Raw genomic sequence first — 27,361 nt, forward strand, 5'->3', positions numbered from 1 at the left:
GTCAGCGACCCCCATCATGGGTGGCAAGAGTGGCATGTGAACTGATTTTCATCAGCATGCGAGGCAGGAGCTCAGCCCTGGCCCTCCTCCCCCATGCAGACAGGAGCTTACTCAAAGGCATGCTGCCTGTGGATTAACAAAAGATAACAGCAGGAAGAAAGCCAGGTGCTACCAAACAGTGCCTAAATGGTAAAGCTCTGCATCTTTATTTATTAATGAAGGTGTTGTAAGTAGGACTGTTAGTGACTTGAAAAAGTATCACCGGTGTTCAGACCATACATAAAGGACAAAAAGTCAAATTTTGACATTCCACCTCAGCAAAGTTTCTGTCCTCTGGCCTGTATATTATAATGCGGTGATGTCATTTTGTTTTCTTTTTCTCTTCACCAGGAATGGTGTGGTCAGATGTCAAAAGACTTTGGTATGATGGCCTGGAAGACTTTTTAGAAGAATCTCGTAATCAGCTTAGTTTTGTCATGAATTCCCTCTATTTGGCAACTTTTGCTCTCAAAGTAGTTGCTCACAACAAGGTGAATATCCATGGCTCAGATCTTAAGCCCATCTAAGGCTGATTGGGAGAAATACAGGTTGTTGTTTTTTTCCCCTTTGGCAAGGGATTAGGAAAAGTAATTCTGCAGTCCTACATACTGAAGGCCCTAGTCTCATTTCAGTCTGCACCTATTTAACACTGATGCAGAACATAAGCATGTGAGGGCTTAAAAGCAGCTTCTATTTTGAAATTGTTTTTTCTAGATGTAAAGTTGTTTTGTTGTACTTTTTTAAACTCCAGAAATAGGGTGTGAACTTATACACATGACTCTGCCGGAAATTGTAACGTCAGCTACCCTGATTCCTTAGCACTTAATTATTAATGACCCCATATTTAGGTTGCTTGCCAGTATAAAAGAAAACTTGCTTTTTTATTTTTACAGAAACTCTAAAACCTCAGTTGTATGCAGCAGGCCTTTTAAATTGAGCAGGGGATACCAGGAAACCAGAAAAGTTCATGTATCAGGGGGTAGCTGTGCTATTCTGTATCCGCAAAAACAAAGAGAAGTCCTGTGGCACCTTATAGACTAACATTTTTTGAAGCATAAACTTTTGTGGGCAAAGACCCACTTTGCCAGATGCATTAGAATGGAGATTCCAGAGGCAGGTCTAATTATACAAGCTCATGAAAAGAAGGGAGTACCAATCAAGAGGAAGGCCAATTTAAAAGCAGCTATCCTGCAAAAAAAAAAACAAACAAACCTTCTTTAAAACCAGACTCCATAGAGAAACTGCAGAGCTACAATTCTTTTGCAAATTTGACACCATCAATCAAGGATTGAACAAAGACTGGGAATGGCAAGCTAATTACAAATGCAGTTTCTCCTCTCTTGGCGTTCACATCTGCACATGAGCTTCTGCAAGAGGGCCACATCCTTCCTGATTGAATTGACCTCGTCAACTCTGGCCTTCCTCTTGATTGGTACTCCCTTCTCTTCATGTGCCTATATAGTTAGACCTGCCTCTGGAATCTTCATTCCAATGCATCTGACAAAGTGGGTCTTTGCCCATGAAAGTTTATGATCCAAAAAATCTGTTACTCTGTAGGGTGCCACAGGACTTCTCGTAGGTTTTGCAGATACAGATGAACACAGCTGCCTCTCTGATGTAGATCAGAATACTGAGTCAGAAATCCTCTTTTCGAGCTGTAGCAGTATTCTGCGTTATCATCCATTTCACCAAAACCTCTCACAAAACTTGGTTGCTTTTGAGGTTCTGAGGCTGAGTTTTTCAAGGATTATTTAGTAAGCTCCTGGAGTTGTAAATAAACCTATGTGTTGTTATCTCTGCTTGGGAGTTGTGAAGAAACCTTCCTGATACCAAATTGGCCATTGGACACATTTCTGGCAGAAGTCCATCTCAAGACACAAAAGTGTATTCAATCAGAGCATTTTCCATATCTTGGACAGAAAGAAACGGAGCATAAAGAAAGCTGAAGGGCAGTTGTTTGATCACTGGTGTATTCCTTCATCTTTTGTATAAGTTATCCTGTGCTGAATTGCCATCGTTTGGGCTAGGTGTCCTTCTGTCTGTAGATTCAGCTTTGTGCCATACCACAGTCCGTTTATGGCCTGCTATTAAATAACGAATGCCAAAGTTTTTGTGCTTCTTCCTGCCCTTCTCCTCTTTGGATCCTTTTCTTATTGCTTATGATGTCTTAGGTGTTACTTCTGGAGAGTGGCAGGTATCAGATGTATTAAGGGTGGAAGTATGTGTACAGCTGTAAGATATCCATCATTCTGGAGGCAACTCCCTTACCCTTAAGTCATCTCCTCTTCCAAAACGATTAAAAACGGTTATGTCATTGGTACATAGATTGGTTTGTTCTGTGTTTTACAGTTTTTTTTTTTTTACTTGTTTTGCAGTAGTGCCTATATCAGGGCCCCTTGTAGTAGATACTGTTCATGCACATAGTGAGAGTCCCTATTTCAAATAATTTACAATCTAACTAGATAAGACAAACACCCAGAAGAGAAGTGACTTGTCCTGGCTTATATGGTGTAGGTGAATGTCATAAACTTGAACTGAACCTGAGTCACCCAACTCCCAGTTCAATTTCCTATCTACTCACCACTTTGGCACCTATCTGTATAAAGTGGTGTGTTAGGTACTTTGAATGTAATCCAAAAGCAAATTTTTACTGCGGCATACCTACCCTTGTGATAGCTTCCGTGTGTGTGCGTGTGCATGTGTATGTATGTATAATAAAAGTAACTTCAGCTTGTACTTTTGAAACTCTAGTTCCATGATTCTGCTGAGAGAAAGGACTGGGATGCATTCCATCCTACACTGGTGGCAGAAGGTCTTTTTGCTTTTGCTAACGTTCTTAGTTACCTTCGACTCTTCTTCATGTACACAACCAGCTCTATCCTAGGACCACTTCAGGTAAATAGCATTATATCCAGAGAAGATGACAGGTTTGATCTTGCACGTGTGTATTATAATCTAGTCTTTAATTGCATGATCCAGATAGTATTTTTCCATATATCCCTGCCTCATTCAGGGTACAGGCTGGACACGAGTGAGGACAGAGCAGTAATAAGATTGAGCATTCATATGTGGTGTTTCCTAACATTAGAGTGCATGACTTTGTCACCTAACATTCTTTCAACAAATTTATTTTGGCTGTGTAATAAAACATAGCCTTTAAATTGTACTTCGAGAAAGAAAAGTAATAGAAATTTCCCATGTTGAATTTTTTAAAAATTCAAGATAGAAGTTACTTTAGAAAGACTACTTGTGTGTTTTGTAGGTGATGAATGTTAACAGCCTCTTTCTGTTGTCTTCCCAAACAAGCAGTTCTTTTCTTTTGTCTGTCTCTCTCTACTTTAGGTTCTGTATCTCAGTTACTTTGTCACCTTTTTTTTTTTAAGTTTGTTCTTTGCATTTTTCTTCCCCACACACAATGAAAAAGTATTTGTATACGTTCATGCAGCTGCTTAACATATTCCTGTTAAAGTGAGAGTCTTATGTTTATGGTACAAATAGACTGAGCAGTAAAGTCTCTCCTACATTTTAAAGAGATTTACTGTTTAATATACCTGTTTGTTTATGTACAGTATCTTTCTTATGTATTTTTATTAGGCAGCTATGTAGTGAAGTCAAAATTCTGAGTAAACAAAAACAGTCAACAGTCACCCCATTCAGTTGCACACTGAATCTTATGTTATTAGTGTTGACCAGTACAACTTGAGCAACAACTCTTACAGTATTTTCCGAAAGTAGGTCACAAGTTCAAACAGTAGCAATTAAACATGGTAGAGCAACCCAGCGGTGAAAAATGAAGGGAAGCCACTGTGTTCTGTTGTCTGCAAGATATTTAAGTACTGAATCTTCTTACATGTTGTTGGCCTATAAAACCTATTTAAAGAAAAAAAGTCACTTGAGTTTATTAATACTAGGTATATTAAAAATAGCTTCTTTGAAAAATTCATTTTATATTACAACATTTTCAGCTTTCAAGTTGCCTGCAAATTATAAGCACTTGGAAACATATACTGTTGATTACAGCTAGCATAACAGACATCTGGTGTGCATACTAGTTGCCTGGTCAACCATATGCTGAAGCAAGTGACTTTTTCTTTTTTCTTTACTTCCATGGAGTTTTTTGTTTTGGACGCATGATATCATTTTGTAACTTGTGTTCAGAGGATGGGAATTATGACTGTCTGGAAAATACTCTGGTGAACGCAGTTCCAAGTCCTAAATCTGACAGCTCTTACTCTGTCCTAGGTCACAGCTTGTGAAGGATCCCTTGGTTTCGTATAGTTCCAATATGTATACGCCAGTGGTTACCAGTATGTATACACTACTGGTAGATCCTGGAGCCTCTGACAAGTGATCTTGGCTGGGAGGCTGTCAGGTGCCAGTACTTGAGTTGCCCCTGCCTCACTGTTGTGTTGCTCCTGCCTTCTGCCTTGGAGTTCACTTTCAGGAGCCTCCTGGTTGCTGTGCAATTAGGAAGGCAGAAGAAGTGGGCTTCCCCATCCCCTGTACCCCATTTGCATAGAATGAGCAAGGCATGGCCTCAGACAAGGGGTGGGGCAGGGCCTCGAGGAAGGAAGCAGGGCAAGGTGATTTGGGTTTGAGGTAGATCCTGGCTTGCCTTAGATTCAAAAACTGATGTGCTTAAAAAAGTTGGAGACCAGTGTTTCCTGTAAGCTGAATGCTTAGGCAGCTGCCCAGGAGAGATTCAGTTGCTGCCCAGCTGATTAGCAGAGCACCCACAGCTGGCACAATATGTTTCTCCTGGTGGTGCACATCCCATGTGCCTGGGTGCTCATAACAGAGTTTATTCTGCCCATGGATAGAAAAAACTAGAGGGAGGACTGTTGAAGACCACTGGTGTATGAAACAGCAGTATGCCCCTAATCTTGCCCCCCCCCCCCCCAACCATGAAATCTGCATGGAAGTAAAACTAAAACCACTTTTTTAGAGCACAGTGAACCATGGAGCAGCACATATGATTGCCCTTATATCTGTCTTTCTGTGGTATTGTAGCTGTGTTCGTCTCAGGTTGTCAGCGAGACAAAGCAGGTGACATAATACCTTTTATTGGACTAACTTCTGTTGGTGACACAGAAAGGCCTTTCTACACAGAGCTGCTTTTCAATGTTTGGGGAAGGTACTTAGTGTGTCACAACTAATTGTAAACTGGAACAGATTGTTTAGCATAAGTAATTAACCCACATTCTTAAGGAGTCATTGAAGGTGTAGTGTGCCGTTAGTAACATAGTCATATGACAAAAAGATGGGTTAGTGGATTACAGATTCTCATAATAAAGGCACTGGAATTATTGCTTATTAAGACCATGATTTTTAGTGTCTAGACAAGGTAAACATTTAAGTTCCCAAGCTTGCCTTTTGAAAGTGTTCTGCAGGTTTTTTTTGAGGATGAAGGCTAAGAGGTCAGATAGAGTGATCATCTTGTGAAAAATATTCACCCACAGAGGATTATGTTGTTTCTGTTTTATCATTTTAGTGTGAATTCTGCAGCTGTGGAGATATGTCTGCAGGTTTTGTACCTGATGTTATGGTAAGGTGTGGTGCTATTTTTAGTTGGTGGATCCTGGTCTTGGGCCTTCTTCTGATGGTGTGCTTGGTGAGATTGGACCGTTGTTTGAAGGTCAAAAGAGGAAGGGCTCTGGAAAGATTTCTTTGAAGATGTGTTCTCTGTTGTGTGGTGTAATGGTGTTCCTCATGGGCTCCAATCTGAGATTGTAAGTGACAGTTATGGGGTGTGGTCGAGGTGGGGGTGGGGAATGTGTTATTTTTGTATTGAAGCAGATTATGTTGTTGGTATTTGAGTAGCCCATTCCATGATGCGACCTGCTTCTTTGATGGGCTGTCCTTGTTTAGTGAAGGTGGTTTTAACAGCGTTTCTGACTTTCTTTTTTGGAGCATATTCTGTAGGCCTGTCTGTAGAAAACCAATTTCTTGGTGTGTTTTTATAGTGGTTATCAGTCTCTGAAGGTTAGTGTGTCTGGGTTTCTTCTGTATGGTTGTTTGTAGGGTTTTACTGTTGCATCTGATTATGGTGTCCAGGAAGTTGATACTGGTGAGGACTATTCCAGAGAGTTTAATGGACAGGTGGCGGTGGTTGAAAATGTCGTGGAAATTAAAGAGGTGCTTTGGTTGTCTCTCCAGGGTATGGAAACATCCATTGATGCATTTCAGGGATATCATTAGTTTTGAGGTGCAGTGGGAAAGAGCTCTGGGCTGGGGCTCAGGGAGGTAGGGGTAGTGGCTCTGAGAGGAGATGAGGGTTGGGAAAGGTGCTTTGGATACAGGAGAGCAGGAGGGGATAGCGTGTATTGCCTCTAAGGTGGGTGTCAGGGTTGGGGCAGGGGACTGAGGTACTGTAGGGGATTCAGGGTGCAGGAGGTGCTGGCTCTTGGAGGAGTCTCAGGGATGGGGCTTGGGATGCAGAAGAGGGTATGGGGTGCTGGCTGTGGAGGTTAGTGTGCAACTCCCCACTACACTCCCAGTCAGCAGCACAGATGAGGAAGGCTCCCTCTGCCTGCTCCAGCCCTATGCCACTTCCAGAAGGGCCCAATGCATCTCATTGACCTCAAGGGCAGGGGGTGCATGGTTCTGTGCATTATCCCCCTCTGCCAGCACTACCTCCTGAGCTCCCAGAGGCCAGGAATGGGAAACTGTGGCCTATGGGAACTGAGGGGGGCAGTGCTAGCAGAAAGGAACATCAAGTCAAGAGTCCTGCCCTTCTCTCTCCTCCTCCCCTCACCACAGGTGGGGTCATGCTTGCCACTTCCAGGAATGGGTTGTCAGTAGGAGGCTGAGACAGGCTGGAGGACACCCCAGAATTGAATAGTCCATCTTGATGGACCACTTTGTGACCACTGATGTAGAGGGAGGCAAGCATGGTGTTCTGAGCGAGATTGTTAATGTTGCAGTTTCTGGAGAAAGTCAGTTGTCTGCCTATCGTGTACATGGATATAGGGTTACGCTGTCCTTCTACATGATGAAGTATTTTTAGAGCTCACTTAGCCACTGATGTAAGGGACATCGTATGTGCTGTAAATATTAGACAGTGGAATAACTTTGTCGTACTTACATATGGGAAGCAGCACATACTACATTTTTGTTTAAATGTCATACAATTTACATAAATCTAATAATGCACTTAGGCCTTAGTTTTACTGGAGAAGATGTTGCAATTTGTTTTGAAAAATTTAGTTACCCTAGTGCAGATTTTTATTTCAGGTGCACTTATAGTAATAACTTAGGGAAATGCTGTCAAATTAGCTGTATTTTATATGGAGTAAGAGTGTACTTCCCCAAAGGGTGTAGGAATGGTACTTGGTGGCCAGTCCTGAATTATGGTACCTACAGTTTTGGTGGCTTCAGTGTCCAAATTGTCTTTTTAAAATTGGTATTGACATTACTGTTTAGAGGCAACACATTCTCTGATGTTTGTTGCTTTTTTTGCACTTTGTGAGTGCAGGGTATTATTTGTAAATTAATTATTTACAATTCATAGAAAGGTAGTACCTTTGTTAGTACCTGAAAAAAATACTAAATTTGGTTTGATTGTAAGAACTTAAATTGTTTTTCAGCAGTCAAGTTGTTCTACATTATCTGTAACACATTAATTATTCCATATCATAATCAATTAATTTCTAAGACCACAGTAATCAATAAGCGTTCAGTTTCATACATGGGTATGGCATCATAAAGATGATTGCCATGTAATTAGAATAAAATTGATAAAGCATATGAGAAATGGCTGCAATTCATCACCTGTCCTGAGAAGAAGCCACCAAAGTAGATAAATGGTCCCACAAAAACTGAAATAAAACAGGAGAGAGGGTGCCAAGTGTTTAGCTTAGTGATTGGCAGCACTCATGTTTCTCTCTTGCTGGAGAAACCTGAAGCATAAGCATCAGTCATTATCTTTTTCATATCTTCATTGCCAAATATCATTCTAGCGTATACAAGGTACACAGACCAGGATACAGCTTTTGTAATGTGTTATGCTGAAACCACAGAAGTCATACTTATTTCTGAAGCTATCAACCCCTTTTCCTTATTTGAACTGTGACAATCCATTACTTTTGGGATGCTCCACTTTTCATAAGTTAACAATTTTATGGAGAACAAACAAGTTAATGTTTATATTACTCAGTCATCGGATATCTTGTTGACAACTATGTGTGAAAATATCCCCATAATACTCTGGGACATCACAATATATAGATAATATAGAACACCACACACACACTTCCTAAATACTTAGCAGTTTGACACACTTACTCCTGTAATTGTTTCATCTTGTGATGTAGAGTCCCTCCTCGTGATAGCTATTCAAATCAACTGGATGTTGCAATGTTAATATTTCTCCTCTGTAGCTTAAATATACCAGGTATTGCCTATTCTTGACTACAGTCCTGAATTCTGATACAATGGCATTGACATTAAAAAAACAGCATACACAATGTTTTTTCTGATAGGACCTGAGCAGAATAATACTGATAAGTGATTGATATTTCATTGTTAATGAAAATTGGTAATCTATTCCTCAGATTTCAATGGGCCAGATGTTGCAAGACTTTGGAAAATTCCTAGGGATGTTTCTTCTTGTTTTGTTCTCATTCACAATTGGATTGACCCAACTGTATGACAAAGGATTTCCTCCAGAGGAAGATAAGGACTGTGCAGGGATATTCTGTGAACAGCAAAGCAATGATACATTCCATTCGTGAGTTTTGGCATGTTAAATATTTTTTAAAATCTGCTTCAGGACATTTACTCTGACGTTGCAGGATATTTACTTGTGTGGTGTGCATATATAGTGGAAGATTATGACCTGGATTCACCACTGTGATTGCATTAATAGTAACAACTGAACATAGATGTATAGACTGGTCTCAAAGGATAGATATCAAAGTGGTAGAAACACAAGCATCAAGTCTATATTAGTACTCTCACAGATGCTAGCACTTCTGGTGATTCACCAAGACTGAGTGGTTTGAGTGACACAAAAACCACAGTGTAAATGCGGCCTAGGAGGCTAAAACACCCTTTCCGGATTCAATTAAGAAGCTGATTCTCATGTCCATACATGTAACAAAAAAAAATGTATAACGTGGCCATTCAGCCCCATTATAACAATACTATATAACAATATAACAATACTAGCACGCTGTTGTTACCATGCAGGGGACAGGTCTGGGGAGTACTATGATGACAAACAATCTATTACAAAATTCTATTTTCTGTTTATTAAATATTTGCTTAAAAGTCCTACCATTAGTAAGCTTTAATATATTAATTTAGTTAGGTAAGTAAAGTTTTTTTTAAATTTTATAAGCAAACTTACTGCCTATGAACTGAGGAATTGATATCACCAGCTTGAGCAAAGAACTGTTACACAAGCATTTCTGTACTTCTCTGAGAGTATGTCTTAATCATGTGCTGTTTTTACTCTAAAATTGGATTAGTATTTGGATATCAAGTGATGGAAAGCTACTACGGAAACCTACAATGCTGCCTTACAATTGGCTTTTATTCTTGTCCAAAGACACAGACAAGTTTCAGTTTATAGATTCTTCCTTTCATTTCAGTAAACTAAAGTGGGTTTTAATATATTTTTCAATGCTGTTAAAATAATGTAGATTGGAGTTCTTTGGCATTTTTAGATTGTAGAATGAGAAATACATTAAATTTTGGACACTAACAGTTTTTCATAAGGAATTCTAATAAGCAGAAAGCTGGCATGCTCTGGGTTGACTGTATATGCCTTCATAAACTAACAGCTTCAAGGTGAACTATAAAAGACCCAAATACATTTGTTTTTGTTTTTAGTTATACCTGTTTAAATATAGTGATTAGAAATTTGAAGTTCATTATATTTTAGTATATTGAGAAGTGTCTCCAAAGATGCTTTGCATGGTCAAGTATCAGAGGAGTAGCTGAGTTAGTCTGTATCTTCAAAAACAACAAGTTCTGTGGCACCTTATAAACTAACAGGTATTTTGGAGCAGAAGCTTTCATGGGCAAAGACCTGCTCTGTCAGATGCATGAGTTGGGGGTTCCATAGGAGGGTCTAAATTATTGGCTTATGAAAAGGAGAGTATCCCTCTGGCCCTCCTCTTAACTGGGACTCTCTCCAAAATACCTGTTAGTCTATAAGGTGCCACAGGATTCTTGTTGTTTCCACAGATGCTGGGTGTCAAGTTGAAGTTAAGGTGCCTTGAAAATATGTTTTAAGAACTGGGTAATCTGCAAATAATAAAAATCTCATATTCTTCTGAGGTTAGAAATTTGAATTACCTGATGATTGTGAATTTGGTAGCTGTCTCTCTGGGAGAACTATAACTTTTTGAATGGTGTTTTGGCATTCCATGTTATGTGGATCAGGAATACTGAACCTCCTTGCTCTTACTCACTCATGTAGGACCTAATCTGAAATTCAGTTAAGTCAGTGAGAGTCTTTATAGTCACTGTTTTGGTCACTGGATTAACTCAATGTTCCATCTAGATATTGTCTGGGTTTCTTTGTTTATTGATGGGAGGGGTTGAGATAAAAGAGTTGTAGGGGAAATTACTGTTTTAAATGCGATGATAAATCAGAGCATTTCTTTCCATTTCGAATAATTAGTTAGGGCCAGAGTGTGAGACCCTTGCTGACGGACTGTAGCAACTTACTCTACAAGAAGCACAGCTGATTTAAGTGGGATGTAAAGAATTGTTCTCCCTTTGGTGCTTAAAAATGTTATCTAACCAGAAATGATTTTTCTTTTTTGTAGGTTTATTGGGACCTGTTTTGCTCTGTTCTGGTACATCTTCTCCCTAGCACACGTAGCAATCTTTGTCACTAGATTTAGGTATGGTCAAGAATTGCAGTCTTTTGTGGGCGCCGTTATTGTTGGTACCTACAATGTAGTGGTTGTGATTGTCCTTACCAAGCTCTTAGTTGCAATGCTTCATAAAAGCTTTCAGCTGATAGCGGTAAGTAAAGAAATGTATGTATGTATTTATTTATTTATTAGTCAAAGTATCAGCTATGTTCTTAGTGCTGTACAATACAAACTTAATCTCTGTACTGAGGATTCTAGTGTAATGCCTGATTGTAGAAATGTCCCATGCGTAATTTTATGCACGCAAGTAGGTTCATTCAGTTCATATTCATAAATGCTTGCAGGGCCATTCACTGAAGGGCAGTAATCAGATAAGAATGTTTCTGGCTTTTTGTTAATTTATCCTGTTTTATTAAGTGTAGTAATGTTAAGATTTTAAAGATGCAGAATTGTGGGAATTGACGAGTAAGTCTAATGGCACCTAATGCTAGAATTTATTTTTGTCAGTGCATTGAACCTTTTGGTTATTGTAGATATTTCTTTAAAGTTCATTGTATATGTAAATTATACACACTAGTAGTTGACCTTTTTTGTGCCATCGCATTTATTGAATATGTTCAGTGTTAGTGTTTAAAGTGCTGGAAATTTTTAAACCATATAAGTTAGTAATATAAATGCTAACATTTTTGCAGACTTTCTTGCTCATTTTACAATTGTTATCTTAATGTTTCTGATATTTTAGAATCATGAAGACAAAGAATGGAAGTTTGCCCGTGCCAAGCTTTGGCTTAGCTACTTTGATGACAAATGCACACTACCTCCGCCTTTCAATGTTATTCCTTCTCCCAAGACTATCTGCTATCTCTTTAACAGCCTAAGTAAATGGATCAGCTCTCATACTTCAGCTGGCAAAGTCAAGCGTCAGAATAGTCTAAAGGTAAGAAATGGTCTGGAAAGTTCCATGTATTTTAACAATCATTTACATATTCCTTCCTAAAATGAACCCAAGACCATTTATCTTCTGTACTCCGGGATGCTGCTATCATGCAGTGAGTGCTATCGTAAATAAATCACAATACAGTAAAAGCTCCTGTACCAACTCAAAAGCTCTATTCTTCTTCAGGTGATATGTGCATTCCAATTTAGCAGGTAGCCGTTGGGTTGCTGCAGTGCCTCCTGGAGTGGCACCTTCATGGCACCCAATAGAGGCACTGCCAATCTGCCTCCCTCTGCCCCCGCTCAGTTCCCTCTTGCCACCCATGTTGGCAAGCTGGAACTCCCCGGGCTTGTTCAAGTAAGTACTTTTGTGCAGTTAGCTGGTAGTCTGTAGTGTAAATAATTCTTTGTAGTATTAATAGATGTTGTAGATTTAGTTAGTGAATAGTGTTAAGTGTTGGGCCCGTGGGAGGGTTTCTTCCCTTTCTTGAGGCCCCAGCTCCAGGACATGCCTAAATTGCCAGGCTTTAAAGTCTGTGCTGTTTGTGGCAAGCATGTGCCCAAGAGTCATCCCCACACTTTGAGCCTGACGTGTTTAGGAGAAAGCCATCAACACAATCACTGTGTGATTTGTAAAACCTTTAACCCCCATGATACTTCAGGATAGAGCTCAGCATCTAAAAGTTTGGCTGATGGAGGTAGCATCGTAGCAGGAGAGACCCTCATCAGATCTGGCACTGAATACTTTGTCCTTGATGTATAGCACCCCAGCACCAAGTTCCACATTGGCACCATCAAAGGAAAAGGGACTGCAGCACCATGGCCAGACTTTGATGGCTCAGTCAGTGGGGAGACACAAGTCTCAGTCCCCTATGTCCCATAAGAAGAAGAGGCATGAGGCATAGATCCCCTGCTTCCATGGGTGGGGAGATGGTGGGACTGAAAATGGCCAGAAGGCACCTTAGCAGGAAGTCCTAATTTCAGAATTAGAAAATATCAGGACTCTAGAATCGCCTTTAGGTCACATGGCCTCCACACGGCATTTAGGCAACGTAGGCATTTCGGCCCCTGCCTCAGCCTTAGCCTTTCAATCAGCAGTCTAGAGAGCATCAGAGGTGTAGGTGCTCCCATCAAGCTGGCCAGGTGCTAGTGGTGCTCCCAGCAAGCTGGCCAGGGCCAGCAGAAGCTGTCCTCAGGCCCTAAACAGAACTTTTAAAGGTGCGATCAAGGATGCCACACCAGTTCCTTTTCTGGATCCTTCCCACCTTACATTTTCTTTCCACCTATCCCCTTTCTGCCATGCTTGCTCACAAATGACTTTGGCTTGTTGGGTTGTAGGCTTAGTAGAAAGGGGATGTGCTATCCAGTTCAGTTCACACCCATGTTCTATGTTCCCTGTCCCTATTCAGGCACCTTTCTCATGAGGAGAATCCTATGCAGGAGATTGAATTGCTCCTAGCTTTAGGGCTGATAGAGGAAGTTCCTTAGGAATTCAGGGGTTCTACTCCTCATGTTTCCCAATTCTGAAATCAGAAGTGGGGCTGCAGTCCATTTTGGACCTGCAAGGCTTGAAAAAGTTTGTTTAAAAAATAAAAAAAATCAGGTTCTGCATGGTCTTCCTAGCTCTTGTTATCCCTTTCTTGGATCCAGGGGACTATGGATCCTGATTGGTGTTCTCATATCTTGTGGTCAGAAGGTTCATTATGGGATTGGATAGGTTGCTCCCACGAAGTCGGGAGCCCCTACCTCAGTTTGTTTTTATCACAGCTCATGGGTGCTCCTTTTGAGCCCCTTGGCCTCTTGTTCCCTTCTGCATTTGTCATACGAGGTTGCCTTTTTAGTGGTTATCACATCGGTGTCCAAGCCGAGAGCTCTCACGGTGGACCTGCCTTACACAATTTTCCACAAAGACAAGGTTAGACTGAGACCCCATCTGGAATTCTTACTGAAGGTGGTCTCCTCTTTCCACTTACGTGCTTTTCTAGCTTACATGATTTAAAAACCATGACGCTTTGCTGCCAGTTTTTTATCCAAGCCACATTCCAATTCCAGGGATCAGAGTTTACACATGCTAGGTCTCTGAAGGGCCTTAGCCTTCTATTTTGACAGGACCAGACCCTTTAGGAAAGCACAACTGTTGCAGATAATATGAAGGGTCTCCCAATGTCTTCCCAAATGATTTCTTCATGGATTGTAGCATGTATTAAGGAGTGCTACAAGCTAGCGGGGATTTCCCCTCCTCCTATCACAGGTCACTCTACGAGGGTCCAGACATCCTCAGCGGCTTTCTTGGTCCATGTTCCTATTCAGGAATTTTGTAGGGCAGCTACTTACTCCTGTGTTCACACATTTCCAGCCCACAGTGCAGTCACGCAGCGAGTGAGGGGGGATGTTGAGATAGGTAGAGCAGTGCTCCAGTTGGTTCAGAACTCCGAACCCACTTCCTAACGTTAGCTTCGCGTTCACCTAAATTGCATCTGTCACTCAAAGAGAAAAAATCATTACTTCTTCTGTAACTGTTGTTCTTTGAGATGTATTGTTCACGGTCATTCCAAAACCCTCCTGCCTTCTCCTCTGTTGGAGTAGCCAGTAAAAAGGAAGGGGGTGGGGGAGGGGAGGACAGGAAGGGGAGGGATTTGTGGTGCCTAAATTGAAGGGCACCACTCCAGTGGCTGCTGCACCAACCCAACGCCTTCCTGCTAGGGGAGGAAATTTCTGGCACCCGGGCAGGCACATGCACCTGAATTGGAATGGTCATGAATAACACATCTCGAGAACAACAGTTACAGAGGTAAGTAACCCTGTTTCTGCCCATGGTTGGGGTTGGCGTGCGCTGGTTATATGAGGGTGTTAGGGGATGGGATGAGGGCATAGGAACCATTTTGGGGTGCTGGATTGGGAGGGCAGGTCATGCTCATTTTGACAGCAACCTATCCGTGCTGCTCCTAAAGCAGGCACAGCTTAGTGCCTGGTGGTGCCACCCTTGCAGCTACTGTTGGCCGAGAAGCACTGTGGAGTCAGCAGTTTGGGAGGGCAGTGCGCAGAGACACCTAGCTGCATCTCCACCACACACAGCAGGGACAGGTCACCATTTGCAGGGAACTGCCTAAGGTGAGCACCCTCTGGATCCAGCAACCTGAAACACACTCACATTCCAACCTCCTGCCCCAAGTCCTCTCTTCTACCTGTATTCCTTCCCCTTCCTGTGACTCAGTCCTGTGCCCCCTCCCGTCTTATCATTCCAGAAGAAAGTGCTTTGACTGTAATATATTCCAAGCATATTCTCAGTTATATGCAAAATAATGGTCAAGAGGGCAGGGGATTCAGTTGATGAAGAATTAAAGAGTAAAAATGTAATTGCCGATCCATATGATTTTCTGGAAATCCATTCTTGTCAAACAAATCTGATGTAACTCTTTGAAGAGATCATCTGTTCAGCTGGTGGAGGTAGCTGAGTAAATGTAATATACTTATGTAAGATCTTTGCAGTGCCACGTGGCACACTGGTTAAAAATTAGCACTGCAGAGTATTAGCAGAGCCCATGTTGAATGAAAAAAAGAACTGGCTAACAGACAGAGCTCAAAAATAGCTGTCAGTGCAGAATCCTCATAAAATGGCGGAACAGAAATCTAGGGTTCTGCAATAATCAGTACAAAGTCTGATGCTATTCAGCATTTTGGTCAGTGATCTGGAAGTAAACAACAAACCACTGCTGATAAAACTGGCAACTGGCACAAAGATTGACCTCATTTTTAACTGCTCAGCCAGTCATACAGAGTGATTGGAATGGCTTGGTAACCTGGGTCCATTCGGATAAATATGTTTTTAGTATAACCAATACCAAGTCATATAGGCAGGGGCAAACAGTGCAGGCCATTCCTGTAGACCCCGGGGGGTGGGGGCTGTAAATTCTGGAATACAATGCCTGTGTGAAGGATTTAGGGTTCCTGTTGGACAAACAATGCAACATGAGCTCCTATTGTCATACTGTGATGAGATGAGCTACTGTGATATTCAGCTCATTAAATAAGGGAGTAGTAACTAGAAATACCGAGGTGATTTTTCACCTCTGAACAGGGGATTGGTGAAATCAGTAATAGAATTCCATGTAAACAGTGTTGGTGCCTGCACTACAAAAAGGGTGTTGAACTATATAAGAGGGTGGAAACAAGCACCACAAAAATGATTCCAGGGCTGGAAAAAATGTCCTGCAGTGAGCAATTTAAAGATCTCAGTCTGTATGTCTTATCAAAAGATATAGCACAAAAGTATCTTCACAGGGATAATATATAGACTACTAAAAGCCAGTTTAGTCCAGTGGAAAAAGGTATGACAAGAACCAGGGATAGCTGGAAGCTGAAGGCAGGAAGTTCATTGTTTAAAATTTGTTCCCCATTTCTAATTGGAGAATGTATAACCTTTGGAACAAACTACCAAGAGAAGTGGTGAAGTGCCTGTCCCTTGATGTCCTCGAATCAAATTGGATGTCTTCCTGGAAGATGCTTTAGCCAAGCACAAGTTGTTCTGCTCAACATGGGCTGACTAGGAGAAATATAATGGCTTGTGATGTTGATAAAAATAGTACAGCCCAGTGCGGATACAAAATTTGTTTGTGCATTCACATCTGCAAAAATGATCTGTGAATATTTGCGAATTTGTATCTACATCCATAATAATGAGCCACAGTTCAGTTATCCACAGCTGTGGATATCTGTGGATTTGCAGGGCTCTAAAAATCAGACCAGATGATTAAATGGTCCCTTTTAATCATAAATTCTTAGTCTGTGAATCCAAAATATAACTGTAAGCACAGAACAGGAATATATTTATTTAAGTTTTTAATTGAGGTTTTTAATTAAGACTGTTTATAATTTTCCTTTTACAACAAAATCTGTTAAAATCTTTAGTGGCCTGCTGCTTATTGTAAATCCTATTCACACTTTTTTCTTCAGTGCTGAAATTTTGTAGTAACTTTGATAATGGTGCAGTTAAAATATGCTGGAGGTGGAGTGGAGGGGATGACTAATTATAAACACATCATAAAATAAATAACCAAAAAAGGAACACTGGAGTCTCTCAATTTTTTGGGGTTTACATTTTCTTTAAAAAAAAAAACATAGTTAATGTACCCTATAATTATGTATACTAATTGCTACTGCTCCTTCTTGCAGCCAAAAATATTTCAAGCAAACCAGATTGAAAGACTGTACAGAACATACACTTAAGTATAGTGGTACTATTAAATCAGAAATCACATAAATTTTTTTATAACCTTTTCCAGGCCACACAGATTAAAAGACCTTCATTTCTGCTTCACGAATTGAGCATTGTGGGCCTCATTTTTATTGCTAAAAGCCACACACAATGCACAGATAATGTACGTTGTACATGTACATAAGGTGAGGATTATTATGTACAGATGTCCAATTTGGATGCACATATGTGTTGCTGTCCATGCAGTCACGTACAGACTTCAAGGATAAAACTGAATTAAATAAATACATAAAAATAATTCCCTTTTGTTCAGTAAATCTTTGTCTCTGTTTAAAGGAATGGAGAAATCTGAAGCAAAAGAGGGACGAGAATTACCAAAAGGTGATGTGTTGTTTAGTCCATCGTTACTTAACTTCCATGAGACAGAAGATGCAAAGCATGGATCAAGCAACTGTGGAAAATCTCAATGAACTGCGGCAAGATTTATCAAAATTCCGAAATGAAATGAGGGATCTACTTGGCTTTCGGACATCTAAATACGCTATGTTTTATCCAAGAAACTGAAGCTCAGATTTAAAAGGAACATGTCCTACTCTAGGTACCCATGGTTGAAAGCGTTGGCCTAATTCTGTTGCTAGACCAAATAGAAAAGCAAATTCTTTGCACATTAAATTTGAAAATGTATTTGCCCAAGTTTCAGCTAAATTCAAAAGATGTGGAACTGTGTCATTCTTGTAAAGCTCTTTAAGTATGTAATGTACAGTATGTAAAATATGTGTATAGCATTTTACAATAAATGTTCCCCAAAATGTGGGTTTTGACAGGTCACTTTAGCTGTTAGGCTTGAGGTCTTCATAACTGGCATGTTGCATTTGCCACCAATTTTTGCTCTTTTGTTCCTCTTGGTTATTGTTTTTTTTTCAAATTGTGTGGAAAGATGGAGATCTTAAAAATCTAAACCTGGTGCCTTTTTAGTATAAATGTAACCAGTGTCTGATTTAAAATACTTTGCAATAGAAAGTTAAAGACTGCATGATGGTAAAAGTGCCAGTTTCTGTACATGATGTTCTGAACATTAACAACTGTGAACATTGGGAAGTTAAGTTTGCGATTTGTTCCCTGAAAATTGCAAGGTAGTGGAGATGTTGAAATCTTGGACATAGAGCCAAAGTAAATGGTCCATCTCAAGAATTCCAACTGATCCGTTTAAAATAGTATATTTAGTCCTCTACAAACATGTTAGGATTTTTCAGGTAGCACACTGTGTGCACATTGCCCATTTGGAGAGGGTAACTCTTACGTTGTGTTTTTTTTTTAAAAAAAAAAGAAAAGAAAAGAAAAAGCTTCTTAATTTTGAGTAGTGTTCAGAAAATTGGGTATATGCATTACACATCTTTGGCATAGGAGAACATAATTTTAAACAAAAATTAGATATGGGTCTAGAGAGCGCGCGCGCGCGTACACACACACATGTACATATATATATATATAAAAAATAAAAACGTGTTTGCCAGGCTAAATATTTCCTCTTTATTAAAAGAAATGGAGGTGCTGTACTATTATTTCTGTATAACAGCAGCCACTGTGACTGTGCATTCAGAAGGCTGTGTTTTAGGGTACGTGTATGCTGCAGCTAGGAGTGTGTTTTCCAGCACAATGTACAGGCTTGCTGAAAGGAGCAGCACAGCCGCGGTAACAGAGGCATGGCCTGGGCTAACCATTTGGGGGTTTACCTAGGGAGCCCAGGCAAGTTTGTAATCGGGCAGCTAGCCCAAGCTGTTGCCAATACTACCTAGCTACTTCTATCATACTAGCTTGAGCAGAGCTAGAGTCTATCTATTTGTGTTGAGAAGTACCCTCTCTGCTGCATTGTAGATGTTCTTTAGGAGGGATTTTTTTCATACCCTAATTTTACAATCTTAATATTTTGTGTTCTTCCTGGATTTATTGCTTCCAACTTGAAGGTGGTGTATCAGAATCATCATTAATCATCAAAATTATTTGTGACTTGAAGTTTGCTTAAAATGGAAAGTAAGCTCTGGGCAAGTCTTCTGTGATAGAGGTTATAGTGTATCTTATGCTTGTGTATCATTCAAGTTGACAAATTATAATTGAGAAAATGTGAAACGCCTGTATTTTTAATATGAAAACTAGATTATATTTATCACAGTTATGTCAGTAATCCTGTGGATGCAGTGTTCTAATGTACTGGGTTGGGCAGCAGATCATTAGTGGGTCTTAAGGCCAGAAGGAGCAGGTAGCCACAACAGCCTATTACCATGGTTGATAGGAAGATGATGAGGCTTATGTCAATGTTCCCTCTTTTGGAAGAAATTCTTATTATGAAAATATTTCTTCTGAAAATAATATATTTTCTGTACTGTGGAATTATGCATATCCCAGATTGGGTTTAAACATACGGCTTTTTGGGGTAGGTCTATACAGCAAAGAAATAACCACCGTTAGTTCAAAAAAAACTATACTAGCATCTACACAGTACAATTCCTATTTTGAAATAACTTCAAAATAGCAGTTGTCTGATTTCAAAATTGGTAAACCTCATTCTGTGAGGGCTGTACCTATTAAATAGGTGCAGTTAAGATAGGGAATGGAGCCCCCTTGAAGTAGGCTCTATGGCCACATCTACACTAGCAATTTCTTTCCAAATAGTTTTCAAAAGAAGGGGCTCTTTTGAAACATCCAGGAGAGCCTCTACACACAAAAAGTGTCCTTGCGAAATTAAATGGAAAGAACATGGTGTTCCTTTTGAAAGCTCTCTTCCCCTCTTGTTTCTGCCTTCTTCTCAAAGGCACTTTTGAAAGAAAACATGTAAACACTCCATGGACCGCTCTTTCAGAAGAGCAGTCCTCCATGGTGCCAGCCAGCTGGTGCGCCGAGATGCCGTGGCCAGCACGAGCAGAGCACTATGCTCCCTGTGTCCAGCCACAGGTAAAGTCGCAGGGACCTAGAAACCACATGGCAGGAAGCTGAGCCTGCGGCAGCACCCCCACCAATTCTCAAGCCTGCTGAGCCACACCAGTACCCCCATGGCCAGCAACCAGGAGCCCTGTGCCGCCAGGAACCCCACTGAGCCAGCAGAGGGCTCACAGGAGCCCGTCCAGGGAACAAAAAAGTGGGCCCCATCATGGTTGGAGCTGAGGAACCAGGGGCGTGGGGGGGATGAAGAGGTCCTGCTGCAGGCCACCAGCCAGTGCCAGAATGCTGCAGCATTTGCCTGGCTGTCTACTGGCCTGACCACCCTTGTGTGTGTGCACGCATGCATGTGTGTGTGCACGCATGCATGTGTGTGCGCACGTGCGCACGCACGCACGTGCGCACACACACAGAGAGAGAGAGAGAGAGACCAAGTAAGTCGAAAGAACCACGGCAGGTCTACATCAGGGCCAGGGATGTGGCTGGCCACTCAGCGTACCCACAAGCTGCCCCCACTACGAGGAATTCGACCGCCTCCTCGGGGCCAAAGAAACAGCCCCTCCTGTCATGGTGGACACCATGGGGCCAGAGCCAGAGCTGGAATGCCTACCAGGCCCCTTGGGCTGGACCACCCGCCAGGAGATGGCACTCACAATCGCCCTCCCATCTAGGTTATTGAGTCTGGCACCCGCCACCAGGGACTGCCCTGAGTTCCCTGAGGGACCCTCGGGTAGGTACTGGCCTCTTTGCACCCTCTGGAATGTGGGGAGGGGGCACCTGCCTGTGCCACAGCTGGCAGCGGGCCAACCACATGGCTGCCAGCCCCACTCTGGATGCACTTTGAACAGCTGTGTATTTCAGGCCATGGAGATGGCGGTGCGCAGCACTCAGTACCTGCTCCTGTGGATGACAGCGCCAGCCGCATGCCCAGGGAAGGTGGTGGACCATGCCCAGCACACGTCCTACACAAACAGGGATCCCTGAGTGCCTGGGAACCCCCAGGGCTGCTGGGCCAGTGGACAGCGGGGCAGGGTGGGGCACAGCCCTCGGGGCTAGGCTGCGGGACTGATGGATCATCCTTCTCCCCTTCTGCTCCAACAGCTTCACCATCTGAGGGCCAGCAAGCCCCGTCCAAGGGATGGGGAGCCCCGCAGCAGCTACAGAGGGGGCTTGGGGCACCCCCAGCATGGAGTGCTGCCCCTTCCTATTGATCAAACGGCCTGCGCTGTGGTCTGGGGCCTGGATGGTAATGCGGGTCCCATCCAGGGTGCCAAAACAGTTGGGAAACCCCAGAGCAGCAGATCCTGCAACAGCAGCGTCAAGGTCCTTGACACGGATGACCCTCCACAGGCGGATGGTGTTGATCACCCTGATGACCTGCACAGGATGGAGAAGGTATGTGCTTGTGACTGCATGGCGGGGTACTCCTGGTCCCTGCTCCCCATGCTCCTTCCCTTCTGGCCCCTCCAGGGCTCTCCTTCCCTGTCCCCTCCCAGACTCTTCGCACCTCCACACACCGTCTCCAATGGTCCACCATGGTGGGTGTCTGACCCAAGCATGCCTTTCCTTCATGAGGACAGCCCCAGTGGTCACCTTGCCCACCCTGAACTGGTGCCCCACAGACTAGTATCTGTCTGGGGCGGCCACCTTCCAGATCATGATAGCAACCCTTTTCTCCAGAGGGAGAGCAGACTGCATGCAGGTGTCCTGGTGCCATAGGGCAGGGCCCAGCTATTGGCACAGCTCCAGAAACATCTGCTTGGAGAATGCATGCAGAAGTTCTGGAGCCAGCTGTCATGGTCCCATTCCCCCATCACAAGCCGGTCCCACCACTGAGCGCTGATGGGATAGCTCCATAGGCGCCAAATCACCCAGGGGAGAGGGCACAGACGTTGTCCCACAGAGGAGTTCTGCAGGATTGTGGCTGAGGGGGTTCCCTGCTGGAGGGCTGGTATGAGCACTATGGCCAGCAGGTGGACCACGAGATCTAGGAATTCCCTGCCAGCGAGCTGCTGGAGACCAGGGGCTCTCCGTTGGGAGTCTGGTCCCTGCACAGGGTCCACTGTGCTGCAGACAGCTTGGCAGCCCTCAGCATGTGCAGGGAAGGGGGGTTGGGGAGGGGCCCTTTAAGGGAGCAGCTGGCTGAATGTCCAGGGAAGGCTTGGCAGCCATGCGACCCCATCCACAGCGTTTCCTGCTCCATTCTTTCTGAAGAGCAGCTGTCACTGTGTGGACATCCTCTTTCTAAAGAGTGACTTGTACGTTTGAAAGAGTGGATTGAAAGCTCAATCTGCTTTTTGTGCGTAGATGTGCTCTTGCGAAAGGAGATCTTCCAGGAGGCATCTCTTGGAAGATCACTTTTGAAAAGATCGCTATGGTGTGGATGTAGCCTATGGGTACATCTACGCTAGAACTAACTTTGAAGTTAGGCACTACATTGAAGTAGCCAGCAGAGAGTCTACACACATTTTCCCTTACTGCAAACTTTGAAGTAGGGAGCCCACCTTCTAAGTCCTTATTCCATTCCTCGGAATGGCATAGTGCCCTATTTCGAAGTTTAACTTCTAAGTAGGGGTGTGTGTGTGTGTGTGTGTGTGTGTGTGTGTGTGTGTGTGTGTGTGTGTGTGTGTACACAACCTTTCTGGGCGGGGGGTGTACACACAACCTTTCTGGGTGATGCATATTCATTGTGGTCAGTGCCTTCAGATTTTCTCTCTCTGGCAGCTTTAAGAGAGTGATTGCTTTTTCTTACTTGACAAGTTACTGTTGCTCACAACTGTGTTTCTCATACAATGGAATTGATGTTCCAGGCTCACTTCTAGCCACAGTCTCAAACAGGTTTGTTGATGAAAGGATCCTCAAGGTATTGTCATGGACATGATGCTTGGCTTTCAGATTTTCTGGGTTTCATCCACGCAACATTTATTGGTCTACTAAGTAATATGTGCATCTATAAAGTCTGGAAACACTTGGCTGAAATGTTTTTCTGAAGAGACAATAGCTCTTTACAGCTCAGTGACGAGCTTATGCAACACCAGCAATTCCTTCGTCTACATGATACTGTTTCTTCTGAAATTAGCAGGTAAATCTTCAATCTGTAAGTGATGGGATCATGTGGAAACATTTTTTCACCTGGTATAGTAACACAACTCTTAGTCTAGTGGATCTGCCATTAGTTTTTCCTGTGGTTTATTTGCTTTCTAGCAGTGTTAAGAGTATGTTTGGTATGTTTCAGATCTGATGGTTATCCTACAAATCTTGCCGTTTAAAATTCGGGGTCTAGTCTCAATATATTAATGTAATTGAGAGTCAGTGCTAGATACGTGGTTGTGTGTAATGGACAGTAGCATGACAAGCTCTTTTTGCTTATAATCTGTTTCTTATTTTCTTTCTATTAGGAGCATTTTCTCTTTTGAAATTAATTTGGTGGCCACTTCTGCCTATTGACTTGGAATCTTGGGTATTTTTTCTTGCCACATGACTACCTCTACCATCGCTCAACTGCAGCAAAAATGCTCCCAACTGACACAAAAAGAATACTGCAAGATGCTTAATTAGAGCTAATTTAGCTATAGGAATTGGGAATTTCTTCATACAAACTATAATACTATATAAGGCATGACTGCTGCAAATGTTTCTGCTAGTGAGACTGTTGGGGTTTACTGATGTCTTCAGGCACTTTATCTTTTTCCTTTCAAGTGAGTTGTCACTTTGGCTCATAGGAAATTTATTTTTGTCTTGATCAAACTAGTTTCTTCTTTGTATCACGTAAATGAAGCTTCCCTTCTCTTCTACAAAAGCACTTTCTTCTTGCTTATACAATTTCTAGCAAATAGTCAAGAACAGAGATTTTTTGACTTTCATTATGTTGCTGGTTAACATGGTTTCAGAGTTGGTTTGTTCTAGTTATCTTCATTTGGTCTGCCACAGATTAAATCTAAGTTACTGCATCTCAAATTTACTAGTCCTAAATTTATATTTGGAATCACTGTCCCCTGAATAGTCTACTACTTTTACTTTGCTCCAATTGTAAGTGGGGCTTTGGGATTTTTGGGATGAGGAGGGATAGGTAAATATCTTGGGGTAGTCTACAGAAAACCCTTCCTAACAAGATGAAGGACATATGGGGAGTAGGGGTTCTTCAGAAAGAGGAGGGAAGATATCTTTAGGGAAGTCACAGGGAATAAGGTGATATGCTCAGGCTGTGTTGCTGATGTGGAGGAAATAGTACCTGTTCAGGAGCCCTTTCTGCCATGAGTGGAGAAAAGAGATTTATAGTAAGCTGTTAGATCTTCTCTAGCTGCTAGGGAAAAGAATCCCACCACCAAAACCAAACCAATAAAACTGCCTGTGATGGGGAGGGGAGAAAAACCCAACAGGGATGCAATCTAAAATACTTAACTGTGGAAGTGAGCCAAGCGCTCATTTGCGGGGCTGGGAAATACAAAGGTGAACAGTGATTAACAAAATAGTATCTAATATGTGCACAGCCTCTAACACAGAGATTAGCGCAGTTGTTTTTCTCCTATTTCCCTCTTCCTCCCACCCCTGCCCAGTAAACGGTGGGAAGTACACGTGGCTTCCAGAGCCCTGCAGGAGTGAAAAGGTGTCACCAAGCAGCTACCGAGGCATGCAAGCACAAGAATGCACAAATGGTCTACAACCACTATCTGAAAATGAAGTGTAAAAGTGGAGAATTACAAATATGGTTTGAAAACAAATATCACTTGAAAATCACCAAAGCATCACAGCATCTTGGTTCAGTGTTGGAGCCAGGTAACATGGGTTCTATTGCTGGCTGTTCATTGAACTGCTGTGTGATGCTGAATACATAAACTCCCTGTACCTCTACAGCCTCTCCCCTGACTGCCTCCTCCCCCGCCCACCCGGTTTACTCTTTAGTGCTGCATTCATTGTGTGCTCTGTACTATAGCAGGGGCTGTCTTTGTTGGTGCCTTTAAGCACCACCACGATACAGATGCTGGTGGTGGTGCAGGGGGAACAATCTAGAAAGATGGTTTTCAAATTGATGTTGTCCCTTTAAGAATTCTCACTTTTTATTTGGTTATCCTTAGAGTAAGGTCACTTCTTTAATGGGAGGCATCCAGGAATTTGAATAGTATTTATTTAAAAGGATGAAAAATATCTCAAGTGCCCAGCAAACCCTGAGCCTCTACTGCCACATGTAATTTGTCAGTGACAAAGTTCAGACTGTGTGTAGTTGTAGAACCAAAAATCAAAACAGTTTGTCTGCCTGACCACAGATCCGTTCTTTGGTTTCTCCATTATGTATCAGTGAACTCTAAATTTCTCCATCTACTTTAACTTGGTTTTTATTTCAGACATGGATCAGACCTAACTTCCCTGTAAGTTACATGGTCGCATTGCTGTGCAGCTGACTGTGGAGTTCGTCCCAAGGTGAGGACTTGCCACAGCCAAAACAGGGCCACCTCACCCACAACCTAGAACAGGCTCTAGCCTGCTCTGACCAGGGCAGGGACGGCCTGAATCCAGCATCTCTCCACCAGCTTGAACCCAGCTGTGGCCGGGATGACTGGAACATAACTACAACCAAAGCAGGCCAGCCCAGGAGGCCAGGCCCCTCCAGAGGCCTGGCCCAGCCACAGCATCAGGATTTGCTGCAGGCAGTGTAGCCCTCCCTCAGCTTCCGTCCAACCCCAGCTGCAACCTGCTGGGCTCAAGGCACCCATCCTGCAGATGCAGCCCCCGAACCCAAATGCTGCTGCTGGGAGAAGGAGATCAGAGGGGCGGGGGGGGAGGGGGAAGAATCCCCTCTCTCTCTTCATAGTGGACCTGGAGCCCTCTCCTGCACCCTCATCTGGAGTCCTCACACTTCTACACCCAAATCCTTTGCCCAAGCCTATAGCCCCTCACATTCCTGCATCCCTGAACCCTCTTCCACACTCAAACCCCTTGGCCTCACTCTCACCAATATGAAGTGATATGGCAGACAGCATGCAGTGGATGAAACCGACTTAAAACAGTAACTAGTGTTCTATCACAAACCTTTCCCTGCTAGTCATTTCCTTCCCTTTATGTTTAAAGACTGATGATGGGAGAAGAATGTTTAAAAGAAAACCATTCTGACTTTGTGGCATTTTTTTCTCATCACATCAGCCTATGGGGACAGATCTTCTATCACTTGTATCCCTAGTACTAAGTTGAGTGTCACTCTGAATCTTAGTTTCACATGCTAATATGAAAGAAAACAGCAAACTGTTTACAGGTTTTCACAGTTAGGGCAACCTGCCCCTGGACTGGTTCTTAGTCCTTACCTCTGGAGTGAAGGTTAACTATATAATTTTGTTTATTATTTGTGAAACACTGCAAAATAAAGTAACTTAGATAAAACATCACTAGATAAAAGCATTGCACTGTAGTACAGTGTCAAATTTTTAAAGCCCAAATCCAGTTCCCACTGACTTTAAAGACAGCAGGTCTTTAATGTATACGCTACAAAAAAAATGTGCTGAAATTCTTGCAATGCAAGTGCCAGTGTGTCCCAGCATAATCAGAGCATTTATATTTTTAGGATGACCCACTTAAAACAGTTTGAAAATTCTTTGTAGTGTGTGATTTTAACATATTTTATTAAGCATAGAAAATAATGCAAGAATCCATAAAATAAAACAACTTTAGAAGAAAAGGTGAAGTTAAAATGAACGTCTATAAATATTGCACTTACTCTTATTTTACATCAGCACATAATCCATTCCTAAAAAATCCTTCTGAGACAAGTGTAAATTAACGTCTTCAAAGGAATCCAAACTTGGTATGTTTCAGATCAGATGCTTATGCTGCGAATCTTGGAGTTTAGAATTCGGGGTCTAGTTTCAGTATCTTAATGTTACTGACAGTCAATGCTAGTTATGTGGTTACATGTAAAGGGACAGTAGCTCTTTTCGGTTATGATGAATTTTGTTGACCTGATTTTTTTTCCTGTATAAAATCTGTTTCTTGCAAAGAGATAACTGAAAGCAGTGACAGAATTCACATTTTAACACCGTTTGTTTTTCAATGTGTTCAGAATCTTTTGGTTCTTAGTCTTGAAACTCATGATAAAGTTGTTGGGCAGGACTTTACCTCTGCCATCTTCTTCTGGCTGGCCCATGATGATGTAGTTTAGACCTACAGAAAGGAAGTTAGCGTAAAAATTGGACAACAAAAAGAGGAGACCATATCACAGGTAAACTACTGATGGAAAAAAGGAACTTTGAGGACTTAGAGATATGTCAGAGGAATTAATTGTTACTACAGTGCCATGAAATAGAATCCGATATCTTATGGCCACAGAAAGGTAGGGGCTTGTAAGGCACCAAACAAAGTAGAGAGGGACTGAGGGAAGTAAGACAGATGGAACAGTTAGAAATCAAATTACAAATTAACA

The 27,361-nt window shown here is 42.2% G+C and overlaps 2 protein-coding genes across 2 annotated transcripts in view; one reads left to right on the forward strand and one right to left on the reverse strand.

Moving 5' to 3' along the window:
• The window catches only part of TRPC1 (transient receptor potential cation channel subfamily C member 1), a 43,685-nt gene extending 24,496 nt beyond the window's left edge, over positions 1-19,189 (forward strand). The window contains exons 8-13 of the mRNA XM_075004789.1: positions 391-530; positions 2,791-2,934; positions 8,592-8,767; positions 10,818-11,019; positions 11,611-11,805; positions 17,356-19,189. Coding sequence (XP_074860890.1) covers positions 391-530; positions 2,791-2,934; positions 8,592-8,767; positions 10,818-11,019; positions 11,611-11,805; positions 17,356-17,583 — 1,085 coding nt within the window. The 3' untranslated portion in view covers positions 17,584-19,189. The remainder of the gene's footprint in view (positions 1-390; positions 531-2,790; positions 2,935-8,591; positions 8,768-10,817; positions 11,020-11,610; positions 11,806-17,355) is intronic.
• A 7,356-nt stretch (positions 19,190-26,545) lies between these two features.
• The window catches only part of PCOLCE2 (procollagen C-endopeptidase enhancer 2), a 46,826-nt gene continuing 46,010 nt past the window's right edge, over positions 26,546-27,361 (reverse strand). Inside the window, exon 9 of the mRNA XM_075004149.1 lies at positions 26,546-27,102. Within this exon, the coding sequence (XP_074860250.1) occupies positions 26,972-27,102 (131 nt within the window). The 3' untranslated portion in view covers positions 26,546-26,971. The remainder of the gene's footprint in view (positions 27,103-27,361) is intronic.

Source organism: Carettochelys insculpta, chromosome 10, assembly GCF_033958435.1.
Source record: "Carettochelys insculpta isolate YL-2023 chromosome 10, ASM3395843v1, whole genome shotgun sequence".
Taxonomy (NCBI): domain Eukaryota; kingdom Metazoa; phylum Chordata; order Testudines; family Carettochelyidae; genus Carettochelys; species Carettochelys insculpta.